This window comes from Anolis carolinensis, chromosome 1 (assembly GCF_035594765.1).
Source record: "Anolis carolinensis isolate JA03-04 chromosome 1, rAnoCar3.1.pri, whole genome shotgun sequence".
Classification (NCBI taxonomy): Eukaryota; Metazoa; Chordata; class Lepidosauria; order Squamata; family Dactyloidae; genus Anolis; species Anolis carolinensis.
Window position 1 is genome coordinate 269,131,647 of NC_085841.1, and position 26,727 is coordinate 269,158,373.

At 39.5% G+C, this 26,727-nt stretch overlaps 1 protein-coding gene across 1 annotated transcript in view; it reads left to right on the plus strand.

Annotated features, from left to right (window-relative positions):
- Nucleotides 1–215: 215 nt before the first annotated feature.
- igsf22 (immunoglobulin superfamily member 22) overlaps nt 216–26,727 on the plus strand; it is a 55,030-nt gene continuing 28,518 nt past the window's right edge. Inside the window, exons 1-9 of the mRNA XM_003214750.4 lie at nt 216–5,600; nt 17,799–17,956; nt 19,328–19,459; nt 20,235–20,371; nt 21,125–21,224; nt 21,887–21,926; nt 23,018–23,195; nt 23,876–23,989; nt 26,482–26,644. Coding sequence (XP_003214798.2) covers nt 17,845–17,956; nt 19,328–19,459; nt 20,235–20,371; nt 21,125–21,224; nt 21,887–21,926; nt 23,018–23,195; nt 23,876–23,989; nt 26,482–26,644 — 976 coding nt within the window. The 5' untranslated portion in view covers nt 216–5,600; nt 17,799–17,844. The remainder of the gene's footprint in view (nt 5,601–17,798; nt 17,957–19,327; nt 19,460–20,234; nt 20,372–21,124; nt 21,225–21,886; nt 21,927–23,017; nt 23,196–23,875; nt 23,990–26,481; nt 26,645–26,727) is intronic.

Genomic DNA, 26,727 nt, shown 5'->3' on the forward strand with positions numbered 1-26,727 from the left:
TTGGCTCAGGGATTCCCCCATGGACCAGATCAGGGCCAGTTCCATCACCTATTTAAACAAATCTAACCCAGTGGTTCTCAACTTGTAGGTCCCCAGATATTTTAGCCTTCAGCTAAACATATGTCTTAAGACAGTGGTTCTCAACCTGTGGGTCCCCTCATGTTTTGGCCTACAACTCCCAGAAATCCCAGCCAGTTTACCAGTTGTTAGGATTTCTGGGAGTTGAAGGCCAAAACATCTGGAGACCAACAGGTTGAGAACCACTGCTCTAACCCAATACTTGGTCTCACTGACAGATTAGACTTCCTGTCACTATAACATTTCTTAGTGTTTTGCTAGTGATTGGGAATAAATGACTTCTGGATTTTAGTTGGAGAGGTTTGCTGGCTAGAAATTGCATTATAGTCCCAGAGACACTTCCTTCCCATGAGCAACACAGCAGTTGAATGTTCTTATATACAGTTCTGAACTACATTCATGATGTAGCAAATTGATCCTGTGAATATTTTGTCATGCTCCCTCTCTGAGCCTGGCTAGGTGTTTGTAAAGGCACAGTAAGAGAAGGTGGACTTGTGAGAGGAACGAGTAAGGAAGTACTCGTACATAAATAACTCTTTTGTCATGGCCTCTGTTTTGCAGCCACACAAACCACTTATCCCATGAGGATGCTTGTGCAAGCTCTTCTAAATGCTGTAACTCATCAACACATTTCTGTTTTAAAGGATTTGACTTGTTTCGTTAGTAATAGCTCCTGAATAAACTTAGAGATTGTGGGATAAGAAAAGGGATGCTCTTATGGTTCAATAACAGTCAAAGAATTGGAAGCAGAGAATGTCATAATGGAAAAGTGTTAAGAGTGAGGTTCTTGAGACTGGTGAAGTTTTAGCCTTCTCATAAATGAGCTTTCCTTTCTTTTCCTTCCTTCCCTTCTTTTTCTCCTTTCTTCCTTTCTTTCACTTTTCTTTCTCTTTTTCTTTCCTCCCTCCCTCCCCCCTCTCCCCCTTATACATACATCACCAAGAAACAGCCAATCTACTTCACTCCCTTTATTTCCCACTCACATGACAGAGGGCCACTTCACCTTGCTATGGACAATCATTTTCATTCCTTCTGCTCTGGGCACAAAAGAAGTATTTGGTGTTTTTTTTAAGTTCAAACCCCTCAATTATTTTACATTGGATAATGAAGGATCTCTGTGAAGTTTGGGTCAAATCATCAAGCCACATAGGAGCCTTTGTGGAACAAACCAGCAAACCAACCAACCAACCAACCAACATACATACATACATACATACATACATACTTTGACAGATAGATAGATATAGTAACATTGTTGTTGTTTATTCGTTCAGTTGCTTCCAACTCTTCGTGACCTCATGGACTAGCTCACCTCAGAGCTCCCTGTCGGCCGTCACCACCCCCAGCCCCTTCAGGGTCAAACCAGTCACTTCAAGGATACCATCCATCCAATAATAATAATAAGACTAAATGTTTTTATGATTTCTTAGCTAAAATATTCAATTATATTTAAACAACTCATAATTGCAATTACAATATCATGTTTCAAACATTTTGATATTATTTTTGCTACTTAACTAAGTACTAAAGCTAGAGGCAAAATCTCAATGAATCCAATTTCAAATTATTCTGTCTCAAAAGTAACCAAACAGCTGGCATAGAGCTGGAAAAGGAAAAGAAATCAATGTGGTTGTAGCAACTCCCAATGCACATAGCTATTTGGAGCTATTTCATTTGTATAAAGGATGAGTAAAGGAGAATTTCATGAGGGTTTATAAAATTCTCTGTGGCATGCAGAAAGTCATAATCTGCAGTAAGCCGGCTTCAGTCCTGAACTGGGAAAAAGAAAATAATAATGTGCTCTGTTTCTATTAATATTAGTATCGAGCCTCATCCAGCAGATCTGAATAGTGAGAAATGCAAAATACAGAAAAGGAGTGCTTTAAAGTGAAATTTGTTATCACAAGTGATGCCCACCAAATTCAGATGGCTCTTTGGGGGTAAACTAGACACATTCATGGTCAGATTGGTTATCCTTTATAAGTGAGGTATTTATTTATTGTATCAGAAGTGAAACCGAGAGTACAGTTGTAATGCATTTAGAAACACAGACAAAGTTAAACACTTGGCTTTATACTAGATTTCCTTTGACCAGAAGCTGGCCATTTGGAGTGCCTCTGGTGTCGCTACGAGAAGGTCCTCCATTGTCCATGTGGCACGGTTCAGACCGCATTGTAGTAAGCAGTCTCTGGTTTGCTCTTCCCCACATTCGCATGCCACAGACTTCACTTTGTATCCCCATTTCTGAAGATTGGCTCTGTACCTCGTGGTGCCAGAGCGCAGTCTGTTCACTGCCTTCCATGTCGCCCAGTCTTCTGTGTGCCCAGGAGGGAGTCTCTCATCCGGTCTCATCCATGGATTGAGATTCTGGATTTTAGCCTATCACTTTTGGACTCTTGCTTGCTGAGATGTTCCTGCGATTATTTCTGTAGATCTTAGAAAGTTAAGAAAGGTGAGTTGGCTTTTCCTTTATTGTACAGCTTAGCACATTTGAACTGTGCATTAACTTTTCTAATTCACTGCTCACATCTAAATCCAAATCATTTATGGAAAAAAATTAAAAGCACTGGACTAATACATATAAAATTTTATCTCGTGAGCAATCACAACTAAAGCAGGAATACAGTGTTTATGCCTCGGACCTATCACATGATATTGTTTCTGTCTAGGATCTAGGGCAAAACAAGTACTCATGCAACGCACTCATGATATCTATGCTCAATTGGACCTAGCAAGTATAGGTAGGTCTTCTGCCACAAAGTTTTTAGCCTCCCACAAAATGAATACTCATTTAGAACACTATCTGACTATTCCAGTTCCATTGCCCTTAAGAAGAATATACACCAGGGCCAGGTTTGAACAACTCGGTATTATGATGCAAACTGGTCGCTACTGTAACATCCCAAGAAATGAGAGATTCTGTGTCTGGGGAGATCAAAAAGTAGAAGACATCGAACATTTTTTGATTGACTGCCCAGCATATGCCGAACTTCAACACAGATATTTACATCCATTACTATCTAATTTTAGGTCTCACAACAGAAATGATCTTCTGACAGTCCTCTTGCAAGGACAAGAAAGATCCACCATAATTAGAGTCAGCCTCTTTACCCTGAAAGCTATCAAGAAAAGAGCACATTTCCTGAAAGAAGAAGAATCAGGAAAATAAGATTTTGTCAGCAAACAGATGGTCAGCTGCCTGTCCTCCCATCCTTTTTGCCTTGTTTTTATTTATGTTGCACTTTGAAATGGTCATATGACTGGTCAAACAAATAAATTATTATTATGATATTGTTTCTGTCTTACCACTCTGTCAGTGGGAGACCATTGGAAGGGGTTTCTTTTATAAAAGGGGGTCATTAAAAGACTATTTCAGTCTGTAAAAGAAGACTGTTTCCTAGAGGGAAATGAGTGACATTATGTCATAAACTCTAGAGATAGCCTACACAGCAATCTATATTAAAATAGCTTAAAGGAAACCTAGTGAATGATGCATAGTTAAAACCACAAGAAATAAAGGATGAGTGCAAGCTCTAGAAGTCCCTTCAATAGTTGCCCTGTGTTTTTGCTCCTGTAGTTCTATTTTACTTGGCCAGAAGAGGTAAATGAAATGGCTTTTAACTAAACTGAAATGCTTCCCTATGGAAAGAAAAATAAATCTCTGTATATAAGAAATATTATGCCTTAGAACAAATCAACATAGCCTTCTTCACATTTTATTTTATTTTATAGGATCTTCTGGATACAGATTCTGTTGAAGAACATAACAGATCTGAAATTGAAAGGATGGTAGCCCAGGACTATAGCTATGGTGTGAACATGGATGTGCACACACACAAACATAAAATGAGGCCATTGCTCACCCCAGTACGACTTTTCCTTTTGTCCAATAACATTTTCCTTCAGTCTTTTAATTTCTTAACAATACAGTGACTCATTTTCACTCTCACTTTCTGGAATGCTTAAAATTTGGGAACTGAAGGGAAGTTTCATGGGAAAAGGCAGAATTGTTATTGGAAGGTCAATGCCCTCATTTTGCTCTCTCTGTAGCTGCCTCCTTCAGCCTCTCTCTCTCCTGGCAGCGTCTCTGTTTCTCCATGCGTGTGTATTTCATGCAATCTACTTAAAGGAACAAACTTGAGGGAGGGGCAGTTCCTGTAACAGCATATCTCTTATAAAAAGATCTTCTCCTTAGAAGTTGTACCGCTTCTCTGAGTCAAGGTTTTATTTATTTTGACTGACATGAGTTCAAGTCCCAGTGGCACCTCCAAGATACCTTCTTTACTCTTATAAGGTAAAGTCTTCTGGTGATAATCCATCCCCGGGGATCTGACAAAGAAAATGTCAGGTGCTCTTCCTGCTTTGCATAGTTATCTGGTCATAGTTCTAAAAGGAGCAGGAGGGGAATATGCCTTGGAGGCTTTTAAAAGGTTCCAACCTGAAGGAGGTTTATTAAATGTTCACTGAAGAAAGGAAGAAATGGAAAGCTACTTAGGTCTTTATTATGGCATGATAGTCTGAGCTGCAAAGACTGAATGTGAGATGTTGGGTCCCCTCCTCTCATGGTTATGTTTCTAAAAGAGCAGACAGAGCTACACAGTATAACACGGGACTCTGCCAAAAATAACATTCCTGTGCCAAGTTCTCACCACCACCACCACTACCCCAATAAGTTTAATCAACATTGTGTTACCACAACATGCAGTTTTCTGCCTTGGGAGAATGTGCAATGTCATGAGCATATAACATTTGGTAAGTGAAGCTTTGTAATATCTCTAATTTAAAATTAGAGCTCAGGAAAATTACTTTTTGGAATAAAGTCCTTCATATTCCTCATCCAACATAGCCAGGTCAGTGACATTCAAAAAAGTAACTTTCCAAAGTGAATTGAACAGAGAGTAAGCTGCACATGTCTTACCTCTGTAGATCCCCCCCCTCCCCAATAAGTACCTAAAGACAACTTTCGTATGCCCATTGCTATAAGCCACACATTGAGTTCTATACTGGAAGAGAAGTGGGCTATACATTAAATAAAACCAACTTAAGATTTGTCATTGTCATGTCCTTTTCACATGTCTCAAGCACGAGCCACTTTATATTCATTATATTTGTCAGCATGGATAAATTTTGTTAACATTGATAAGCACATTGCGGGCTTACATGTGAGTTGAAGGAGGGAAAGTCACACCGTGTTAGGGCACTGTCTGAGACATGTAGCATTTCGCTTTTAGGTAACTATTGGTTTTGCCTGGAGGGTTTGTCTTTTTTATACTGCAAGTACATGGAACTGTTGAACCTGCAGAAATGGATGTAACCACATAGCCCACAAGGGGCCAGTGTATATTTAAAGTCTGAACTACACAGAACCATATTTGAGCTGTGGGACCCAGCTGTCTTCCAGAGTCTGCCAAGACTCTTTAGCCACTTCCCATCTGCTACCGGACTCAGAAGAACTCACTGATGCTCCAGAAACCTTTCATAATAGAGACCACCAACAGCCTTCACTGCCAGAAAAAGAAAAGGTACCATTTACAATTGCCCAAAGTGCCAATTATATTTTTGGGAATGTATATGCCTTCACATTATTGTGTTTAAATGGATGCAAGGGAGAGAACTGGGCTTTTTAGAACTGCAGAGGGGAGACATTCTTCAAACACAGCACCTTAATTCATTTATTGAAATTGCTAAGTCACGCACCCTTAATATTTTAAAACTGGCATTTGAGTCAATTAGATTCCTAAATGTTTTGGACCATTTGTAATGTAGAGTTAAGTGGATTGGCTGGGTGCTGGGAGGTCAATGTTCTTACGTTGTTTTGTTCTTTTTTCAAGCAGGAGTTAGTACAGTCAGCTCTCCACATTCACTAGGGTTAAGGGCATGGTATCCCCATGAAAGTAAAAAACAGATAAAGAAATAATTTTTTTAAACCTAAGAGAACACCTCCCTGGGAATTTCTAGTTCTTCTAGCACAACTCTATGGTCAACTTCTGCTGGAAACTGACCATTGAATTGCATTAGAGGACCAAGAGATTCCTAGAAAGGTGTTCTCCTAAAAAATCTCTAGATCTTCTAGCTCAACTGAAAGAATTGACCATAGAGTCACATTAGAAGATCTAGAGATTCTTAGTGAAACATTTTGAACAAAATCCATGGTAAATCAAATTCATAAAAATCAGAACTTCAAATGTGGAAGGATGACCATTGTATATAAATTGCATAGACTGTAATTAATGGAGTTTATGGTAGAAGCAACACAGAGATAATTAAAATGCCAGTTCTTTTTTTCATGAAGTGATGAGATCATGAGGATGTGTACTGAATGAGGACATGGGGAAATCTGAATTAATCAAGGCCAGTTCTTACATAGGGTCCAATGGAAAATGCATTTATGGGGTGGAGGAAAGAAGCCACAATGTATGACCATCAGTTGTGTCAAATGCTTTGCCACGTAGACAGCATTCACACACCAGTGGTAGCCCCCGCCAGTACTGCGCACAGCAGTGTTGTCATGGAAACTCTCCATGATCTTCATGACAGATACACTTGGTGGGTGGCTCTCAGGAGAAGTGTGATTTTGGAAGTTTGAAGTGAAATAAATAAGCTTTCACACCTATGGTTAGGACAGCATGCAATAGTTTCATGACTGCTTTCCATTTCTCCAAGACTGATCTCCACCCAGGAGTCTGCCAGAATGGACAGGTTGGTCAGATGCCTTCCATATAACTAGCAAATAGATTGGTGAAATCGTATCTCAGTAGTGTTAAAACAATTTCCTTCTCTCCTGGCTTGTTTCTGGGTTCGGCTCAAAGAGCTGATGCTGACACATAAATCTTTGCATCATGTACACATTGTTGTTTGTCCCCAAGTGCCCTATTTGTTATTGGCTAATAATAATGATAACTTTATTTTTATAACCTGCCTCTATCTCCCCGAAGGGACTTGGAGCAGCTCACATGGGGACCAAGCTCAGAGGTCAAACAGATAAAAGTTAAACACAACAAGAATATCATTAAAACAATTAACCAGTAAATAAAATAAAACTTCATAAAATACAACAGCAGGTATCAAAACTGAAAGGTGGGACTATTAAAATTAAAGGGAGGGGCAGGCATGTGCAAAATGCAGGACAATAAAATCAGGAGTCGGAATAAAGTGCTAGAGATCAGGGCAGTAAACAATTTAGACAGGATAATAGTAAATTACAACTGGTCTATTGTTCAAAAGCGCATTGAAACATCCACGTCTTCAAGTCTTTGTGGAAAGTGGACAGGGTGGGGGCTAATCTGATCTCCCGGGAAGAGAGTTCCAGAGTCATTGGGGCCACCACCGAGAAGGCCCTCTCCCTCGTCCCCACCAACTGTGTTTGTGATGGAGGCGAGAGCAAGAGAAGGGCCTCCCTGGAAGATCTAAGAGCCCACGTTGGTTCATAGGGGGAGATACAGTCGCGAAGATAAACAGGACCCGAATCGTTGAGGGCTTTGTAGGTCATAACCTGCACTTTGAATTGGGACTGGAAAGTTATTGGCAGCCAGTGGAGATAAAGGCCTGTACTGGCTGTACAACTTTCCAAAGCTCTGCTTTTTAATTCTCCCAGTCATTGTGACCAGGACTGCTCCTGTCTGCTTTTTTCTCCCAAACAAATAAATCACTATCTTTTGATCAAGGACTGAGGAATTGGAGAGTTCATTTGGGGTTGTTGTATGTCTTTCGGGCTGTGTGGCCATGTTTCAGAAGTATTCTCTCCTGACGTTTCGCCCACATCTATGGCAGGCATCCTCAGAGGTTGTGAGGTATGGATAAACTAGGCAAGGAAAGGAAAAAATATATATCTGTAGAGAGTCCAGGGTGTGGCAAGAGTCCTTTGTCACTGGGAAGCCAGCATTAATGTTTCAGTTAAACACCCTAATTAGCATTGGAAAGGTTTTTGTCTCTTGCCTGGGGGGGCATCCTTTGTTCAGTCAATAGCCGTCCTTGGGACTCCTCTGCCTTTAGAGTGTTGGTTCCCATCTATTGTTTTGATTTTAGAGTTTTTTAATACTGGTAGCCAGATTTTGTTCATTTTCATGGTTTCCTCCTTTCTGTTGAAGTTGTCCACATGCTTGTGGATTTCAATGGCTTCTCTGTGTAGTCTGACATGATAGTTGTTGGAGTGGTCCAGTATTTCTGTGTTCTCAAATAATATACTGTGTCCAGGCTGGTTCATCAAGTGCTCTGCTATGGCTGATTTCTCTGGTTGAATTAGTCTGCAGTGCCTTTCATGTTCTTTGACTCTTGTTTGGGCGCTGTGTTTGGTGGTCCCTATGTATACTTGTCCACAGCTGCATGGTATCCGGTAGACTCCTGCGGAGGAGAGAGGATCCCTCTTGTCTTTTGCTAACCGTAGCATTTGTTGGATTTTCTTTGTGGGTCTGTAGATAGTTTGTAGGTTGTGCTTCTTCATCAGTTTGCCTATGCAGTCAGTGGTTCCCTTGATGTATGGTAAGAACACCTTTCATCTGGGTGGATCTTTGTCTTGACTCTCATGGCTTGTTCTTTGCCTTGCAGCTCTTCTGATGTCTGTGGTGGAGTATCCATTGGCCTGTAGAGCCCAGTTTAGGTGGTTGAGTTCACCTTGGAGGAGGTGAGGTTCGCAGATTCTTTGTGCACGGTCTGTCAGGGCTTTGATTGTGCTCCTTTTTTGACTTGGGTGATGGTTGGAGTTTTTATGAAGGTATCTATCTGTGTATGTAGGTTTTCTGTAAACTGTGTGGCCCAATTGTTGATTGGGTTTGCGGATGACCAGAACATCTAGAAATGGCAGTTTTCCTTCCTTTTCTTTTTCCATGGTGAATTGGATGTTTGGGTGGATGCTGTTAAGGTGGTCCAGGAACCTGCTGAGTTCTTCCTCTCCATGGCTCCAAATTGTGAAGGTGTCATCTACGTATCTGAACCAAACAGTTGGCTTTTTTGGTGCTGTTTCTAGGGCCTGTTTTTCAAAGTGTTCCATATAGAAATTTGCTACTATTGGGCTGAGGGGGCTCCCCATGGCCACTCCATCTTTCTGTTCATAGAATCCATTGTCCCACTGAAAGTAGCTGGTGGTGAGGCAATGGTGAAACAGGGCTGTGATGTCTTCTGGGAAGTTTTGTTTGATTAGTGTGAGCAGGGCCGTAGCCAGAAAAAAATTTCGGGGGGGGGGGGGGGGAGTTGAACATTTCGGGGGGGGGGGTGTTCTGCCTCCATGCTTAATTAAATGAACTGGAAGGACTCATAGCACGAAGGACAGATTGGAGACTGTAGTTGTGAAACAAAATATTTTATTAATAGACAAAATTGATCTCTTTTTCTCTTGTTGCCACTATGAAGTCTCTTGTGAGGAAAGAAATCTTTGAGTCTATGCAGTTCTGGATAGATATTGCCACAGAGTATAAGGTCTTGGAATGATTGGATTCTTTGTATCTTTGAGATGACTTCAATGCAGTGTTGACATGGCTTTCTCTATTGCTGTAGTCTGTGGCTTTTTAATCTAATTTGAATACAGTTCCAACATGACGTGAATTTCTGTGATCCTTTTACTTCCTACACTTCCTTCCAGTGCCTCACCAACTGACAAATTCTAACTGACAAAAATAACTGCCATTTCAGGCTGGCAGGAGCCAAGGCTAAGCTCTGCCCCTTTCGAATCTTAAAGAGACAGGGCAGCAGGTAATGTTTTGCCTCCTCGTGGCATGACACTCCCCACCTAAAACTTATTAATAAGTTTTACCCCCTTATTAATAACAAATAACTAACACAAAATATCAACTATTAACTAATCTAATGCAGATTATGGTCGCACTAGCTTATGGGTTCATTCCTGTGAAACATTAATACAAGGTCTGTGATCGGCCTCTCTAATATTCTGGATCCTGTTGTCTTTGTAGTCTTCACTCTTACCTTACGTACCTGATGGTCTCCACCTGGAATTACCTGGGTTATTACTGCCAATGGCCACTTTCTTCTAGGCGTGTCCTTTTCCTTCATCAAAACTATATCGCCTATGCGAAGGTTCTCTTGGACTTGCTCCCACTTGGATCTTCTTTGAAGTAGAGGCAGATATTCTCTTTTCCATCGTTTCCAAAATGTATTGGCTAATGATTGCACTTGCTGCCATTGTTTACGATGGATGTTCTTCAGCTCTGCTGCAATAGTAATGTCTTTCCATTCTGGTGTCTTGAAGGTCAACAAGGTCGCTGGTGTCAACACATTTGGATCCTCTGGATCTGTTGATATTGGTGTTAGAGGACGGCTGTTAATTATAGACATCACTTCTGCCATAAGGGTGACGAGAATCTCGTGAGTAAGAATGGTAACATTTAACAACATGGCATCAAGAATTCTTCTGACGATACCTATCATCCTTTCCCATGCTCCCCCCATGTGAGATGCATGTGGAGGATTGAATAGCCATTTGCAACCTTCTTGCTTGAGGAATACTTGAACATCTGGATCTAACACAGACCTCTCTGGACATTCTAGATCTTTACATGCGCCTTTAAAATTCGTACCACAGTCCGATCTCAGAAGTTTCACTGGACCTCTAATTGCGAAAAAACGTTGTAGAGCATAGATGAATGATGTTGAATCCATGGATTCTACAAGTTCGATGTGAACAGCTCGTAAGGATAGACAAGTAAACATTACTGCCCACCTTTTATTGTTTACTACTCCTCCTCTTGTTCTTCTAGTTACTATTTCCCATGGACCAAAAATGTCGACACCAACATTGGTGAATGGTGGTTGTATAGTGACACGATCCCTTGGTAAGTCAGCCATGATTTGATGGGGATGTTCAGCCCTAAGTCTTTTACAAATAACACAGTCATTAACAACTTTAGTGATCAACCTTTTCATTCCCACTATCCAAATTCCAGCACTTCTCACTGCTCCTTCTGTGAAGTGTCTGCCTTGGTGATATATTTTAGCATGATAATGTCTTATGAGGAGTAGTGAGATATGATGTTTAGCCGGCAGTATGTAAGGATGTTTCTCTCCCAACTTAAGTTTGGCCTGGGCTAAGCGACCCCCAACCTTTATTAGACCGGAACTGTCCAAAAAGGGGTTGAGATACCTTAAGGTACTTGACTTTGGTATAGGCCTGTGATGTCTAATGCACTGTAGTTCACTTTTGTACACTTCTGACTGCAAAATCTGGATAATCTTTGATTCTGCTTCTTTTCTATCCTCTACAGAAGTAGGTTCGTTGTTTTTATAGTTGACGAAGTGTAAGATCTTAGCTATACTTATAACTAGTCGTTTCCAGGATGAGAATTTAATGAATCTTCTTGAGAACAGATCTTCCTGAGACTTTGATATGTTGGTGCTAAGTGTTCTTATCTCTTTATCTTCTTCTGGGTTACAGAGTTTGAATACTTGGTCCTTTGGAGGCACATATTTTGGATCCTTTAAAAAGTCAGGACCTTTCAACCAATGCGAATTCATAAGCTCGTGAGCATAAATCTCTCTTGTGGCTTGGTCTGCTGGATTTGATTCTGAAGATACGTAGCACCACTGATTAGGTTTAGTTATCTGGAGTATTTGGTCTACTCTATTGCTAATGTATACATGGAATCTTCGTTGGGTGTTATATATATAACCCAAAACAATTTTACTATCTGTATATAGTGTGATATCACTGAAAGATAAGTCTATTTCTCTTTTAATTATTTCTACAAGTTGTGTAGCTAACACTGCTGCACACAGTTCTAATCGTGGCATTGTATGACCATGTAATGGTGTCAACTTGGCTTTTCCCATTACAAACCCTAAATAGGGCTGGTCTCCTTGCAACACTCTAAGATAAGCTACAGCGGCAATTGCTTTGTTGGAAGCATCCGAAAATACATGAAGCTGTAACTGTTTTAAGTTGCCTGAGACAGGCACATATTTCCTAAAGACTCCAACTTGTTCTAAAGCTATAAGAGAAGACGTCCACTTTTCCCATATAGACCTCTCTTTTTCTGAAAGACGTTGATCCCAATGTTTCACTGCATGGGTTAATTCTCTCATCAGGCATTTTCCTTTAATAACGACTGGTGCAGCAAAACCAAGTGGATCATAGATGCTGTTTATGACAGATAATATACCTCTGCGTGTAAAGCTCTTTTGGGTGTTTGGTACTCGAAAGATGAATTTATCTTCCAGGATGTGCCAACATAAGCCTAGACTTCTTTGAACCGGCATAAACTCTTGTCCCAGTTCTAGTGTTTCCATCCCCTTTGCTCTATCTTCTTTGGGAAAGGCTAATAAAACTTCGAGGCAGTTCGAAACTATTTTATGTAATTTTATGTTGGCTGTGGCTAACATTTGTTTGGCTTTCTTAAGAAGGTAGATTGCTTCTTGAGGAGTAGATGTTGACTTTAAAGCATCATCTACACAGAAATCTCTGCAAACAAACTCACATACTTCTGATCCATATTCATGTTCTAAGAGTTGTGCTGTTCTTTTTAGCGCATAGTTCGCTATGGCTGGTGATGGACTATTACCAAAGACATGAACACACATCCGGTATTCCTGTATTTCAGACATTTGCTGGGGGTCCTTGAACCACAGGAAACGAAGAAAGTCTCTATGGTCATTTCTGACCCAAAAGGAATAGAACATTTGTTGGATGTCTGCCATAATTGCAACTGCTTCTTTCCTAAAACGTAGAAGTACGCCAAGAAGATTGTTGATTAAATCCGGGCCTGTCAATAGAACTTTATTTAGAGATGTTCCTTTAAATAGGGCACTAGAGTCAAACACTACTCTGACTTGTTGGGGCTTTTGTGGATGGTACACCCCAAAGAACGGTAGGTACCAACATTCTTGCTGCTCTTTGAGGTTAGGAGCCCTCTCTGCATGACCTCTATCTATCATAGTGTTAATGAATGCAATAACATCTTTCTTTAATTGAGGTTTTTTCTCCATGTTCCTCTGGAGAGCATTGAGGCGTTGCATCGCCATGATGCGATTATTAGGCAGTCTGTTTCTATCCTCTTTGAAGGGTAAGGGTGCAACCCAGTTACCTTTTTTATCTTGAACACATTCTTTCTCCATTATGTCTAGGAAACGCCGGTTTTCTTTGGACAAAGCTATTAGGTTGTCATGAACTGTAGTCCTAAATACTGAAGATTCTGAACTCTCGGTGTTTTGGAAACGTATTTGGATGTGATTCGGACAATCTAACATCTGTGTAGGACGTCCATTTGGCATGAAGCCTGTGCAAAAGATTCGAGCATGAGAAGGCAACCTTTTGCGGTTTAAACATACTGGACCTAGGATAGTCCAGCCTATCTCTAGTTCTTGAGCTATTGGTGCTCCTGGTCGACCTTTTATTTGCTTTTTAACTGAAAACAAGTCTGGACAGTCTATACCAATAAGCAAAAGAATCTTTGCGCCAGGGTCGAATCTTGGTAACTTATGTGCCATGGATCTTAGGTGTGCATGACTCATAGCTATTTCTCTTGTAGGGATTTGTCTTTCATCTTTAGGTATATTTTGGCATTCTATGAACGTTGGTAACCTAAATTGTTTCATGCCATCAATAGTCCGGAGGATGAATCCAGATGCTACTCTCCCCACCATGACCTGATCTCCACCACAAGTAGTCATAACGTATTCTACCTCTTTTGATTGAATTTGAAAGATGTTAAAGAATTCAGGTGTTGCTAGGGAGGTGTCACTTTGAGAATCTAAGGCAACGTACATGCGTTTAACTTGATCTGGAGAGTTTTCAGGGTAGACATCTACCAAGCAAATAGGATGACATGTTCGTTCTTTTCCTGCTTCTCCACACAAAGCTGTGCAAGTTGATGTTGCTATCTTAATCTCCTTAGGTTGTGGTGTTTCCACAAGAATACATTCTGACTTTTCAGAGTTCTTTCCTTTCTGATGAGGTGTTGTTTTGCGGTGTAGTGCAGAGCAGTGTTTTTCACTAAAGCATTCTTGACATTTCACTTTTCTCCTGCACTCCTTGGCTATGTGGTTTCTGAAAGTACCACATTTAAAACAAAGTCTTTGATCTCTGGCAAAGGTTAAACGCTCTTCATAAGGTTTGCTCCTGAATTCTTTGCAGTTATTCAGATCATGTGCTATTTGGTGTACTGGACATATTACTCCTGCTGATGTCTTTGTGTGATGTTCAACTGATTTGACCTTGGTTTCAGTTTTTCTAACTGTGACTTGTGGTTTGCTTTTGGTTTCTATGAAATGTTTCTTATCTTTTTTGTTACTTTGATATAAAAGAGGAAACCCCGTTTGCAAATCATTCTTCTCTCTAGCTGATCTTAAGAGAAACTTCACTGAATGTGTAAATGGTAGGTATTTCCGTTGATGAGTTTCTTTATAAGAGAAAACTTCCCGGCCCCATACCTCCTTCAGTGAGAAAGGCAGTTTATCAATAATCTCTTGTTGTGTTAAATATTGATCTAAACATGCAAGCCCTGGTAAATCTGGATTTCCTTTAGCTGCTTCCAATTCTTCAAGCAAATCTGCATAATCCCATAATTTCTCATATTCCCGTTTTGTAAATGCAGGAAACGATTTAAGCTTTTGCAGAAGCAACGTTTCTATCTGTGCAGATGATCCATAACGTTCATTGAGACGGTCCCACACTCGATTTAAGGCTGCATGTGGGTTATTTATGTTTGCTGCATAAATTCTCTTCACCTGTATGGAAGAAGCAGGTCCCAACCAAGCGATCAATAAATTTAACTCTTCCTCTACAGGCAATTTTAGTTGCTTGAGAGCTGACTGAAATGTATTCTTCCACAACATATAATCTTCTGGCTTATCAGAGAATTTCTGAATGCCTCTGTCTGCTAAGTCCCTTCTTGGGTTTCTGTAGGAGGTGTAATTTAAAATATCAAGTGGGACTGAGGACTGTTGCAAAGTTGGTTCAGAGTTAGTTTGGATCTGGGGGTTTTCTGAAACCCAACTAGCTGCTTTGGGATTGAGACTGAATGCAGTTGATGGCATTGTGTAGTTTGACTGTATTGAGTCCTGTGTGTCTACTGGAAAACTGTGCTCTAACTTGGTTTGAGATATATCATGCAATGGAACTGCTGCTTGACTTGCTACTTCTGCATACGGCAAATAATGTTCTTTGGGTGCAGAAACCTCTATAATTTCTGGTTGTGATACAAAAGAATTATTTGCTACTGCACTTTCTCTTGTTAGCACAGGAGGGGCTGCAATATTGATAATTTGGGTATTTAAATAAGAATCCACTTTTGTGACAGGATCTTCTGTTGTAACATCTGGAGGGAATGTATTTCCTAAGAGACCTTGCTCTAGGACTGAGGCCTTTACTTGTAACACCTCAGCCTTTGCAACCTGTGCTAACGTTGCTAGAGCAGCTTCTGTTTTAACTTGACGGGCCTTATTTTCTGCATCCATACCTGCTTGCTTGGCAGCGGCTGCTGCCTGCTCGGCGGCAGCTGCGGCTTCCATTTCTGCCTTCTTGGCAGCGGCTGCGGCTTCCATTTCTGCCTTCTTGGCAGTGGCCAAGGCATCCAGTTCTGCCTTCTCTGCAACAATTTGCTGTCTTTTCTTAAGAAACTCTATTTGTTTTACTGCGGCAGCTGCCTCGGCCCTAGCCTTTATGACCAGACTAAGGGATTGGCCAGAAGAACCACTATGAACAGAAGTCCCTCTTGTTCTTTCTGTTCTGTGGGATGTGTGAGATGATCTTGATTTGCCTGCTAATGTACACACAGACCTGTTTGACTTTGTATCTGTGTCTTTACTAAACATGTGTTGCACTTGTTCTTCATCAACAGTTTCCATAAGGGAGGCAGGGTCTTCTTCTGCCTGACCTTCTGATATTTTGTTAGATAAATCATTCATGATGGTATCAAATTCTAGTTCCCTTCTCTCTCTCTCTGACAACATTTCTTCCTTATTACTTAAAGATTCTGATGTTTTCATATGTTCAATCAAAGAGATTATATTATCTGAATATGTTATCCACTCACAGTATTGATGTTGTAATCTTTCCTTACAATCTAATATTTCTTTCTGCTGCCTAAAGCGATGGCTTGCTTGACTCATATCTAAAATTCTCTGCCATGACTTCTGATATTTAGGTTTCAAGGAATCTAGTTTATCTTGCCAGAAGGACAACATTTTTGAGGTAGGTTTAGATATTCTGCTCTTTTGTGAGGAAGAAGCAGACATCTTTAAGTCTTCTGAAGTTTGTGTCACTTTATATTAGACTGAATTGCTTTTGGACAGAAAGGACTGAATAGCCTATTCTCCGTTACTTTGGAATGTAGGTCTTTTATTCTCCTGTTGCTGTCCATTACTAATAGTCCCTTAAATAAAGTGATCACTAACTTTTAAGATTCTCAGTCCTTTTACTGAGACTTAAAGCTTTTTAGACTTAAAAATAACTATTGTGGTCCTGAAAGCCACATTTTCCTCCGAAAGGGCTTCCCTCAGGTTCCTTCAAAATGGCGCTGCCCTCTATGACTGCACTCTCTCTACAGTCAAAATGGCTGCTTAACTCCTTCTTCTTCTGAGGTAGTTTTCACTTCTCCTCAGGAAGGTCAAAAGAAAGAAATCAACTGCTACTTGGGAAGCTTAAAGAAAATAAATTCACTTTTACTGGGGAAGCTCAAAGGAAAATAAATTCACTTTTATTCAGGAAGCTTGAAGGAAAGAAATTCACTTTTACTTGGGAAGGTCAAAGGAAAGAAATTCACTGTTCTGCCTCCATGGTTAACTAAATGAACTGGAAGGACTCATAGCACGAAGGACAGATTGGAGACTGTAGTTGTGAAACAAAATATTTTATTAATAGACAAAATTGATCTCTTTTTCTCTTGTTGCCACTATGAAGTCTCTTGTGAGGAAAGAAATCTTTGAATCTATGCAGTTCTGGATAGATATTGCCACAGAGTATAAAGTCTTGGAATGATTGGATTCTTTGTATCTTTGAGATGACTTCAATGCAGTGTTGACATGGCTTTCTCTATTGCTGTAGTCCGTGGCTTTTTAATCTAATTTGAATACAGTTCCAACGTGACGTGAATTTCTGTGATCCTTTTACTTCCTACACTTCCTTCCAGTGCCTCACCAACTGACAAATTCTAACTGACAAAAATAACTGCCATTTCAGGCTGGCAGGAGCCAAGGCTAAGCTCCGCCCCTTTAGAATCTTAAAGAGACAGGGCAGCAGGTAATGTTTTGCCTCCTCGTGGCATGACAGGGGGGGTTAACCCCTAGCACACACCCCTCCCTGTTACAAACCTGTCAATATCTGCTTGAGATAGTGCCTGGAGGGACTCTTAATGTTTTGTGTCTCATAGACTTAGCATGGGGACTTGGTTAACCAGTTAAAATTCATGAGTAAACCAGGTTTTTTTTATAACCTGAAAAATTTCGGGGGGGGGGGGTTGAACCCCTAAAACCGCCCCCTCGCTACAGGCCTGAGTGTGAGGGTGTCAGCTACCGGGACCTTGGTAAATAGGGACACCACATCAAAGCTGATCAGGATGTCCTTGGTGCTTAGCTTGAGGTTGCTTATCTTTTCTATGAAGTGTGTTGAGTCCTTGATATAGTGCGCAGTGAGCCCAATGTGGGTTTGTAGCTGTGTAGCCAGAAATTTTGGCAGGTTGTAAGTCTGAGTGGGATGGAGTCCTTGTGGATTTTTGGGAGTCCGTAAAGCCTCATTTCCTTTGACTATATATCAAGTTTAATGTTTGTTTTTATTTCCACAGCTCAGAAAACCACTGTAGTTGGTAAAAAGCTCCAACAATCCACATTATGGCAACTGCAGTCATGCAAATGCAATCTCAGGTGCAAAGCACCATGGAGATCTCCAGCTCCAGTTCCAGCTCAGTGAGTCACATGTCTCACACGACCAAAATTGTGGGAGGCAAGTATCATGATGAACCTGCAGAAGATCAAAGAACCAAGGTTTTTGTGGCTTGTCTATGAGAATCAAAATTCATTAATCCCTTTCCAGCTTAAGTTGGTTGTGGCAGCATCTTATAGAAAGAAACAGGGCTTCTTCGTTGGGCGTTGTCCTCCCCCATCTCCATGATCATCATCCATATTTACTTTGTAACTAAAGGTTAGCATGTGGGACTTGGCATGAGTCATCACCAAATTTTGCTGCTTTGTGGCCTGTGTGTTGATGCTGACATTTTGTTCCATGTATTCATTTACATTTGCTTACATTTCCACAGGATTTGATTGATCTTCTTTCAGTGAGTAGTGTTAAATAACCATGTTCCATATGTTCAAACAAAACAGCATGCCCTTCGATTGATCCAGCTTAATTTGCACTTGCTCCCACCCTGCCACCCACAAGAGTGAACGTAACACAAACTCTGAATTATGTTGACCTTCTGAGGCTGGCCCAGGGACTGAGAAAGCAGCAATTGTACGCCCTCCCAGCATCATTTTGCATAATAAGTCCCAGGTCAGCCACATTATTTTGGCACCGGAGGCAAAAAAAATATCATCAGGACCTCTCCTCAACATTGACACTAAAAAGTATGGTATTACTAAATTAAATAGCCAACACTGTTCTGCCCTTTCATGATACTTTGGCGACTAGGGGTCAAATTCCCACTCAGCCATGGAAGCCCACTGGGTAACTTTAGGCAAATCATACTCTCTCAGCCTCAGAGGAAGGCAATGATAGTTCACTTTAGAGTTATTATAGATGGAAATTATTCAAAGACACACAACAAGGTAACAGTAAACTTCTCAAATAGATTCTTTTATGTTTTATATATTAAACTGCAAGATACCAAAATTTACTAAAATCCTGTGTTGTGATTCCATCTTTATATTTTGTCTTATTTATTGAAATATTTCCACACTACTTCTAATTTTGCAAATCCAAAAGCTATTTCTAATATTAAAGCAAAAACAAAAAAAATACAACCATCACACCTCCCCCTGCCAAAAAACACTATAAGGTACCACCACTTTTCTTCCACATCCCATTTCTATGTCTATCTTCTCTACATGATTTTCAGATTAATGTCCTTACATTCCTTTGCATTCACTCTACCTTCATTTATATTGTAACCTCCCTGGGACAGAGAACATATCCCCTGTGAGTCCAGGAGTCACACTGTATATATTAGCCACTCACTGGAGAATAGAAAAAAAACATTCAGGAATGTAACTCTCAAATAACATAATTAAATATCGAGTTGCAAGAGATGTCCTCTTGAAGACATCTCTAAAATCTGGACAGTTGTTTGATATGATAAATGCTTTTCCCTGACAGATGAGGTGGTTTCTCAAAAATCCTCTTCCGTTGTGGAGTCCTTTAGCATGATCTCTCGCTCTGTTGAGATACCTGCAGGAGAGAGCATCCCAGAATTTGTGGAAAAACCCCGTCCCCTAACAGCCACTGAAGGTAAGTAGCAGTTGTCCTTAAAGAAATGGCAACTCAATTCTGAAAGAGCCAGGCCTCATGTAGCCAAAACTGTGCAATGCCTAATTGGTAACTGACCTCCATTATTGCTGGGCCATCATTTTACCAGGTAGATGGTGAGGTCTCTTTTATGAGTGTACTTTAGATTTCATTCCTAATATTTTTGTTTTGAACTTTTGGAGTGCTTTAGTTGTTCCATGTAATTTTATTTTGAAGCCACGTTGAATCCTTTTGGGGGTGGGGAAAGAAGGTGATTGTATGGTATGCTTCCTCCAGAAGTTAATATAGACTTGTATTGAAGGACCTAGCAAGTTCTCTGAAGGAATTTCTGGGTCCTCCAGTGCAACTCTTTGGTATGCTGGAATCAGTGTTCAGGCAATTCAATGCATTTTTAGGTAACTGCAGTCCAGCTGGGAATGAGGGTCTTACTGTAAATGAACAAAAGATAAGGACAAACAGTATACTCTGGCAACCACTGTTGACAGAACTGGAACTCTCTTTCCCCCTTTCTTGGCTGCAGTCTCTATAGTATAAAAATGCTCTCATGGGTTTCCCAGCCCTGCAGAACAGTTTTTAAGGGTGGTCAAAGGTCTGTGGGAGGAGCATCCATTTCGGCAAAAGCTGGTGTACACTGTTCAGTCACCATGTAGCTACTCTTTAGCATACGAGTACAAAGGTGAGTTTGGTTCAGGAAACCTACAAAATCTGGCAGATGACGACCAGCATTTCACCCAGTGTTGCTTTGGTTTACCAACAGGGGACAAAGCTGTCTTTCGGGCCAAAGTGAAAGGCAACCCCAAACCCACTGTAACATGGAAAAGAGAAAGTGGAATACCAATCAAGGAAGGATCGAAGATGTTTTTTGACAGCATCAATAAGGAATACATCCTTAAGGTAGCGTGTATGGCTTTTAAAATCCCCTTTCTCGCCATATTTTACTTCTCTGCCATCCCAGTACAATGCAGTAACATTTTTAATTGTAAGGTTTGACATTTGCAATGGTCAGCTCCTAGTCATGCCAGCCGGATATGATAAGGGCCATTTTTTGGCTTTTTCTTACATAAAGTACCTTTATATACATAAAGGCATCTATGAAGAAGGATTAGAATTTGATTTCAATTTGTTTGTTTTTATAAGAATATACCCACATCTGTAAATTTTATTATATACAGGGTAGATGGAAATTTTAAAAAATGATAAACCAAAACATACGTTGGTATATAGAGGGAGTGTGAGTGTGTGTATGTGTTCACAAATAATCCCCTGACTTCTAATTAGTATCACATGTGGCCCTTGAGACCTAAAATGTTTTGTACCCTTCTTGGCCATTTGTTTCTTTATTCTGCTAGTATTGAACAACAAAGATAACTGATTCCAACTGGGTTTATTTTTCTGTTTTCTTATCAAAAATTCATAAATCCCAAATACTTTCTACTGCAACCATTGGAAATTGGCTCCAATGAAGTGTGAAGGGTCCATTATGTAAGTTGATAAAATCTATACCTAACTAGAAGTAAAAAAAAATTGTCTACATAAATGTGACACAAGTTCACTCAGTATATTAATGGAATTGTCACTCTGGTTGTATCAGTTCTACAAGTGTCTCTCATAACATCTTTGGTTCTGTCTGTGACCTTTTCCTTGCAGTTGGAAAACCTGGGATCAGAGGATGCAGACAATTACAAGTGTATGGTCGCCAATGATCATGCAGAAATTATCTATACTGTGTCCTTGAGTATAACTGAAAGTAAGTCCCAATATAACAACAAGAGATTAGAAGGAGCAGGGGAAGAAGACCATTAAGGAAACTGAAAAGTGACTAGAATGGTAACAAGGAATGGAGGGCCAGTGGGGCGACTTATGAGCACTCTTGTTGTACCATTTCAATCAGAAGGATCATGGGGCCCAAATAAATAAAAAAAACCAGAAGCCAGCTGTTGGAGATACTTTAGTAGTGGCATTTCTCCTGATTCTAGTTTTCCCTATTAACTGGTTAGATGGATTTTAGGCCAGTTCTATGCATCTTTAGCCAGGTTCCCCTCAGACACGCTTCCAGAACCAGCTGTCCCAAATCCAGATTAGGCTCGCTTCCTGTCTCTTGCCTCTATAACATCACAATAACACATTGCTGTGACATCACAAAGATAAACTCCTTGGGCTTAGGCTTTGATTCTGGAAAATTCATGGAATAGGATGTTGATAACTTGGAAAACCAAATAGGAAATGTGTGGTCCTCCAAATACTACTTGACATCAGTCAGTTACCACCATTTCACACTACTGGCTAGGTTGGCAAGGGATAATAGGAGGCAAAGTTCAGAAACATCAAGAAAACCAGACATTCCCGTTGCTGCCTTAGAGTTTTGATAATCTCTATGTGTTCTCTGATTTTATTTTTATGTTTTTTAAGGCCAAGAAAAACTGGATTTCAAAAAAATGTTGAAAAAAAGGTGAGCTACTCCTCTGCACACAGACACCACACTATTACCAAAATACTTGCAACATTAACACACTTTTTCAAAAAGGTTGTTCACATTTTCCACCACTTTTCCCCAAAGGGAATTTACAGGATAGTTCTGGCTAAGATGCTGGGCATACTGGCAAGCTGATAAGCAGTGAGTGCTGTTCTTGGGGGGACTCCCTAACAAATGAAAGTGATTGTGACAGTGAGGAGGCCAAAGCTTCATGTTAAGGGAGAGAAGAATTAGTCTGATACATTTATTCACACATTCTATGGTAGTTTGCAATGAGAGAACAGCAGCATAATAATAAGCAAAAACAGAACAGCCGATCACATCCCTCATATAAAAAAAAAATCTGCAAGAACAATGATGTCATAGAATTGCAGATGTTATAGAAACATTTCCTAGACTCCCTAGAAGTGTATATAGGGGGGAAACCAATTTAAAGTGCCTGAGGATGAATTGAACTGGCAGCAAAATTACCATAATGTTGTTACCAGTGAAACTTCCTTACTAGTTACTCCAAAACTGGAGTAAACTGAATTATATGAACTGGAATATTTTCATTTTTTTTTCATTTAGTTCACACAAACACTCTCCATTATCTGCCAGTGGCCCAGCTCATTTGTCAAACATAAAACATAATGTGTCAAAAAGTTTGCCTATGCCTGATATATATACATTATATGTAATATAATATAATATGTAAACATTTATTGATGCTCCATGAGAAACGTTTGCTTCAAGAGGGGCTCTGTGGTTGAAAAAGTTTGGACATCCCTTCATTAATAACATTGCATATTTTCATAACTTATTATTGCATTTTTGTTGTCAGAAACTGGAGAATTGGGAGGTTACAGTCTTAGGGACCAAAGTAACTTGGCCAGCCTTAGGCACAAAGCACACTGATGTGTAATTATCTTGGGTGCCATTTGATAATTTGCTCCCGGAAACAAAATGACTCAGGTTCATTCTGCCTCCAGAACTCCTAGGAATTGTAATGTTGCCAGGAAGCTGGAAAGTCTGCAACTAATATAGGCAGGATGATAACCTTGTGACCCTTGACTGTATGCATATAGAGGGCCTCCAGCTCCAAAGAAAAAAGAGAAGAAGGTGGTGGATGAAAAGGAAATGCTAGAGATTCTCTCCAAGGTACCCAAGAAAGACTTTGAGAAGGTCTGCATGGAATATGGCTTCACAGACTTCAGAGGACTTCTTAAAAAACTGAAGGAAATGAAGAAAAAAGTTGAAGTTGAGGTTAGCAATGCTTTCAAGCTTTGACGTGATTAGCTGACATATATTTCTACAGCTAGACCATAAACCTACATATATTTCAGTTGTACTGCAGTCATTTTCTTCAGTTGTCTTTTATCCAATTTGGACGTTGAGGAGGAAAAAACTAGTTCACCAGAAAGATTAAAATATGCCAGCTATAACCATAGAGTCAGGCTGGAAAACCTAGAAATTCACGGGGAAGTGTTTGCTTGAGTAAAAAAAAAAAGTAACTTCTTTTATTCACATTTTTAACTTTCTTGGGTGTCTTGCCCTCCTTACTCTTGTGAATATGGAAGGTTGACTACAGAATAAGTTGTAAACTGTTTTTTCAGCATAAACTAAAGCTCTTGTCAACATTTGTTTTGCTGTAATGTACTACAAGAGTAAGCATTGTGCATTTTCTTTCTCTATCATGCACCTACCCCCACACACACACAAAAATTCCTTTTGGGTAACATGATAATATAAATAACAAAATGTATGTAACATAAAAATGTGGCATCATAACAAGTGATAATAAAAAGAGGGGAGTTTTGCAAGACTGTAAACACACAGTATCAGCAATTAGATTTACAACTCAAAAATTCTAATCAAGACAAAAATAAGATTAAATTATCAAAAATGGCCCAGCATTTTGATTTATTTTCCATTTATATTTACAGGCTATAAAAATTCTGAAACCCTTGGAGGATGTTTCTGCTAAGGTGGACTCGACAGCAATATTTGACTGCATTTTAGAACTCAGGGATGCTAATACGAAAATGATATGGATAAAGGTAGCCACCCTTATTTATTTTAAGTAAGCATGTTAACCTGGGGCAGTTCAGAGAAAGGGGCAGCGGAAAATCTATCACAGTTTTTACTGCAAAGCTACTTCACTTCCTAACTATATCAGAAACCATTTGAATTCAGATCAAGAAATCTGGTATCCAGTGAGAGAAAATATGGAAGAGTGGCACTGAAAATTGGTATAGATTGAAGCAATTATTTCTTTGGATATTTCTGAGATGTTTGTCTTGATTTTCTTTTTTTTTCCTTTTTAAAGTGTATTTTGTACAACTCTGCAAAATAATTGTGGGTTCTAACCTTGATGGTTGTACATGTTTTGTGTGATACGTTGCACTTTCATTCGACAGACTATTTACATAAGTCTTCACACACACACACACACACACACACACACACATATATATATATATAAAATATAGATAACAAACTATTCCAATTTTCCATCGTCCTTTTTTCGTCTTTTTATCCTATGCTACTTTTGAACATTTTCTGTTCTTTTGTATTGATTCTGGTATTACCTAGTTCTCCCATTACTAACATATCTAAATCTACTTGTAGTGGTACTTTAATTATTATCTCCATTGTCTTCGTTACCTTTTCCCAGAAAGGAATTATCTTTGGGCATTCCCACCACATATGGAAATGCCATCCTTTATTTTTTCCACAATACTAACACATTGGACTTAATCCTTTTGTCAAGTATGATAATTAGGCTATGGTCCTATACCATTTTAATATACATTTTCTTTCCAATTCTTTATACTTCTCCATTTTAATTTTCTTCATCCCTTTCATTATATTCTGTATTGTTTGATTCTCACGAATTTGTCTTGGTTTTCTGTACTTCATTTACCTGCCTCACAGAATGCATCAACTTTGGCATTCTTCTAGTGAGCTTTTTCACATTGTTAACCTATCTAACACAAGAAAAGATTGGCTTACACAAGCTCAGAGACAATATAGTTTAAGCATTTGGCTACCAGCCATCACATAGTCAAAAAACGGCTAATATGTCAGGAGGGTGTCATATTTGCTCTTATCATTATCATGTTTAAAAAAAAACAAAAATGCCATTTGATGTTTCTGTGGATTTACACCATTTTCTGGCAACTCCTCATAGCAGCTGCAATACTTTAAACCAGTGGTCCACAAACCTCCTTCCTCTTTATTTATTTATTTTATTTATTTTATTTCTGCTTCTTTCCGCAGAGCTGGCCATTGCATTGGATAGACAATATCAACTCTAGATTATTAAATATGGTTTTCTGTGGGTGAGCAGATGGCAACTACTGGATGGCATGCGTTCTGTATCAGAAAATAGAGCTGATGTGGTCTATTCAATGAAATTTTCTGAATCAGCACCCCAAATAACCAAATCAAATCTAAAGTTGACCAAAAATCGATTTATAACCCTTTTGTTGTTAATGTTAGAGAGTGGTCCCTGGACAAAGTCATTCCTGGTCAAGCGGGCCTTGGTCAAAGCGGGCCCTGGTCAAGTGGGCCCTGATAAAAAAATAAGGTTGGGAACCACTGCTCTAAACTCACCCTCAAGTGGGTTTTTTACTAATTCCAAAATACCATGTTTACAAGTTTTTAAATTTTTAATTTTAAGTGAAGTAGAAAGAGCCAAAAGATATATAAAGCAGCAAAAATGCACAAAACACACTATTGATCAAAACATATCAGAATGAAAAAAGCCCCTCTTCTCTATTCTCTCGTTTCTTCTAGAGTTAGAGTGCCGTAAAGTGCCAATAAAATGGCATTTTTGCACTATAGCACCATAACTCTAAGAAAAGATAATTTGAAAAGGAAGGACAAAAATCACCCTTCAGACTAATGATGCCCTGATTTTTTAAAAATGGATGAAACAGCAGTAATGCAGAACCAGTAGATCATGGCAAACAGCATCTGGGCTAAATGAATCAAGTGAACAACAACCAGGCAAACCCAAGGAGCTATTTTGCAAGAACTCATCCTTCTTTAGACTAATCAATAAGGAGTATACGAGGACCATCTTAGGGAGCTGAATGTGTTTAGCCTGGAGTAAAGAAGGCTAAGAAGGAATATGATTACATTTTTTAAAATATAACCTGTTGTGGAGGGAGCAAGCTTGGTTTCTGTTGCTCCAGAGATTAGGAGCAGAACAGATTCACATTACAGGAAAAGAAATTCCACTAAAACATTTGAAAAAACTACCTAATGGTAAAAGCTGTTCAACAGTGGAATATGCTGCTTCAAAATGTGATGGAATCTCCTTCTCTGCAGTTTTTTTAACAGAGGCTGGGTGGCCATCTGTCAGAAGTGCTTTGATGGTGTGTTCCTGCATGATAAAATGGGGTTGGAATTGGTGGCCATGAGATTCTCTGATTCTTTGGAAGAAGTCAAAGTCTTAGATATGGCTGCGTCAATTCACTTTAATATAACTTACTTCCAATTTGCACTATTTAATTTTAAAGATATCGACATTATCTTTTTCCAGGATGATGAACCTTTGCGTCTCCAGTATTCTCTAGGAAAATATGAAATGAAACAGATGGGCACTAAGTATATGCTCTACATCAGCAATGTGACCGAAAAGGACATGGGTGTATACACTCTAACTGTAGGCGATAAGCAACTCTCTGCAAGATTGCACGTAATAGGTAAAACTGACTTATAATGCATATGGGAAGGAAAGATGAGTCATATCTTTGGCATGTACAAGTCACAGCCATATTTATTTCTG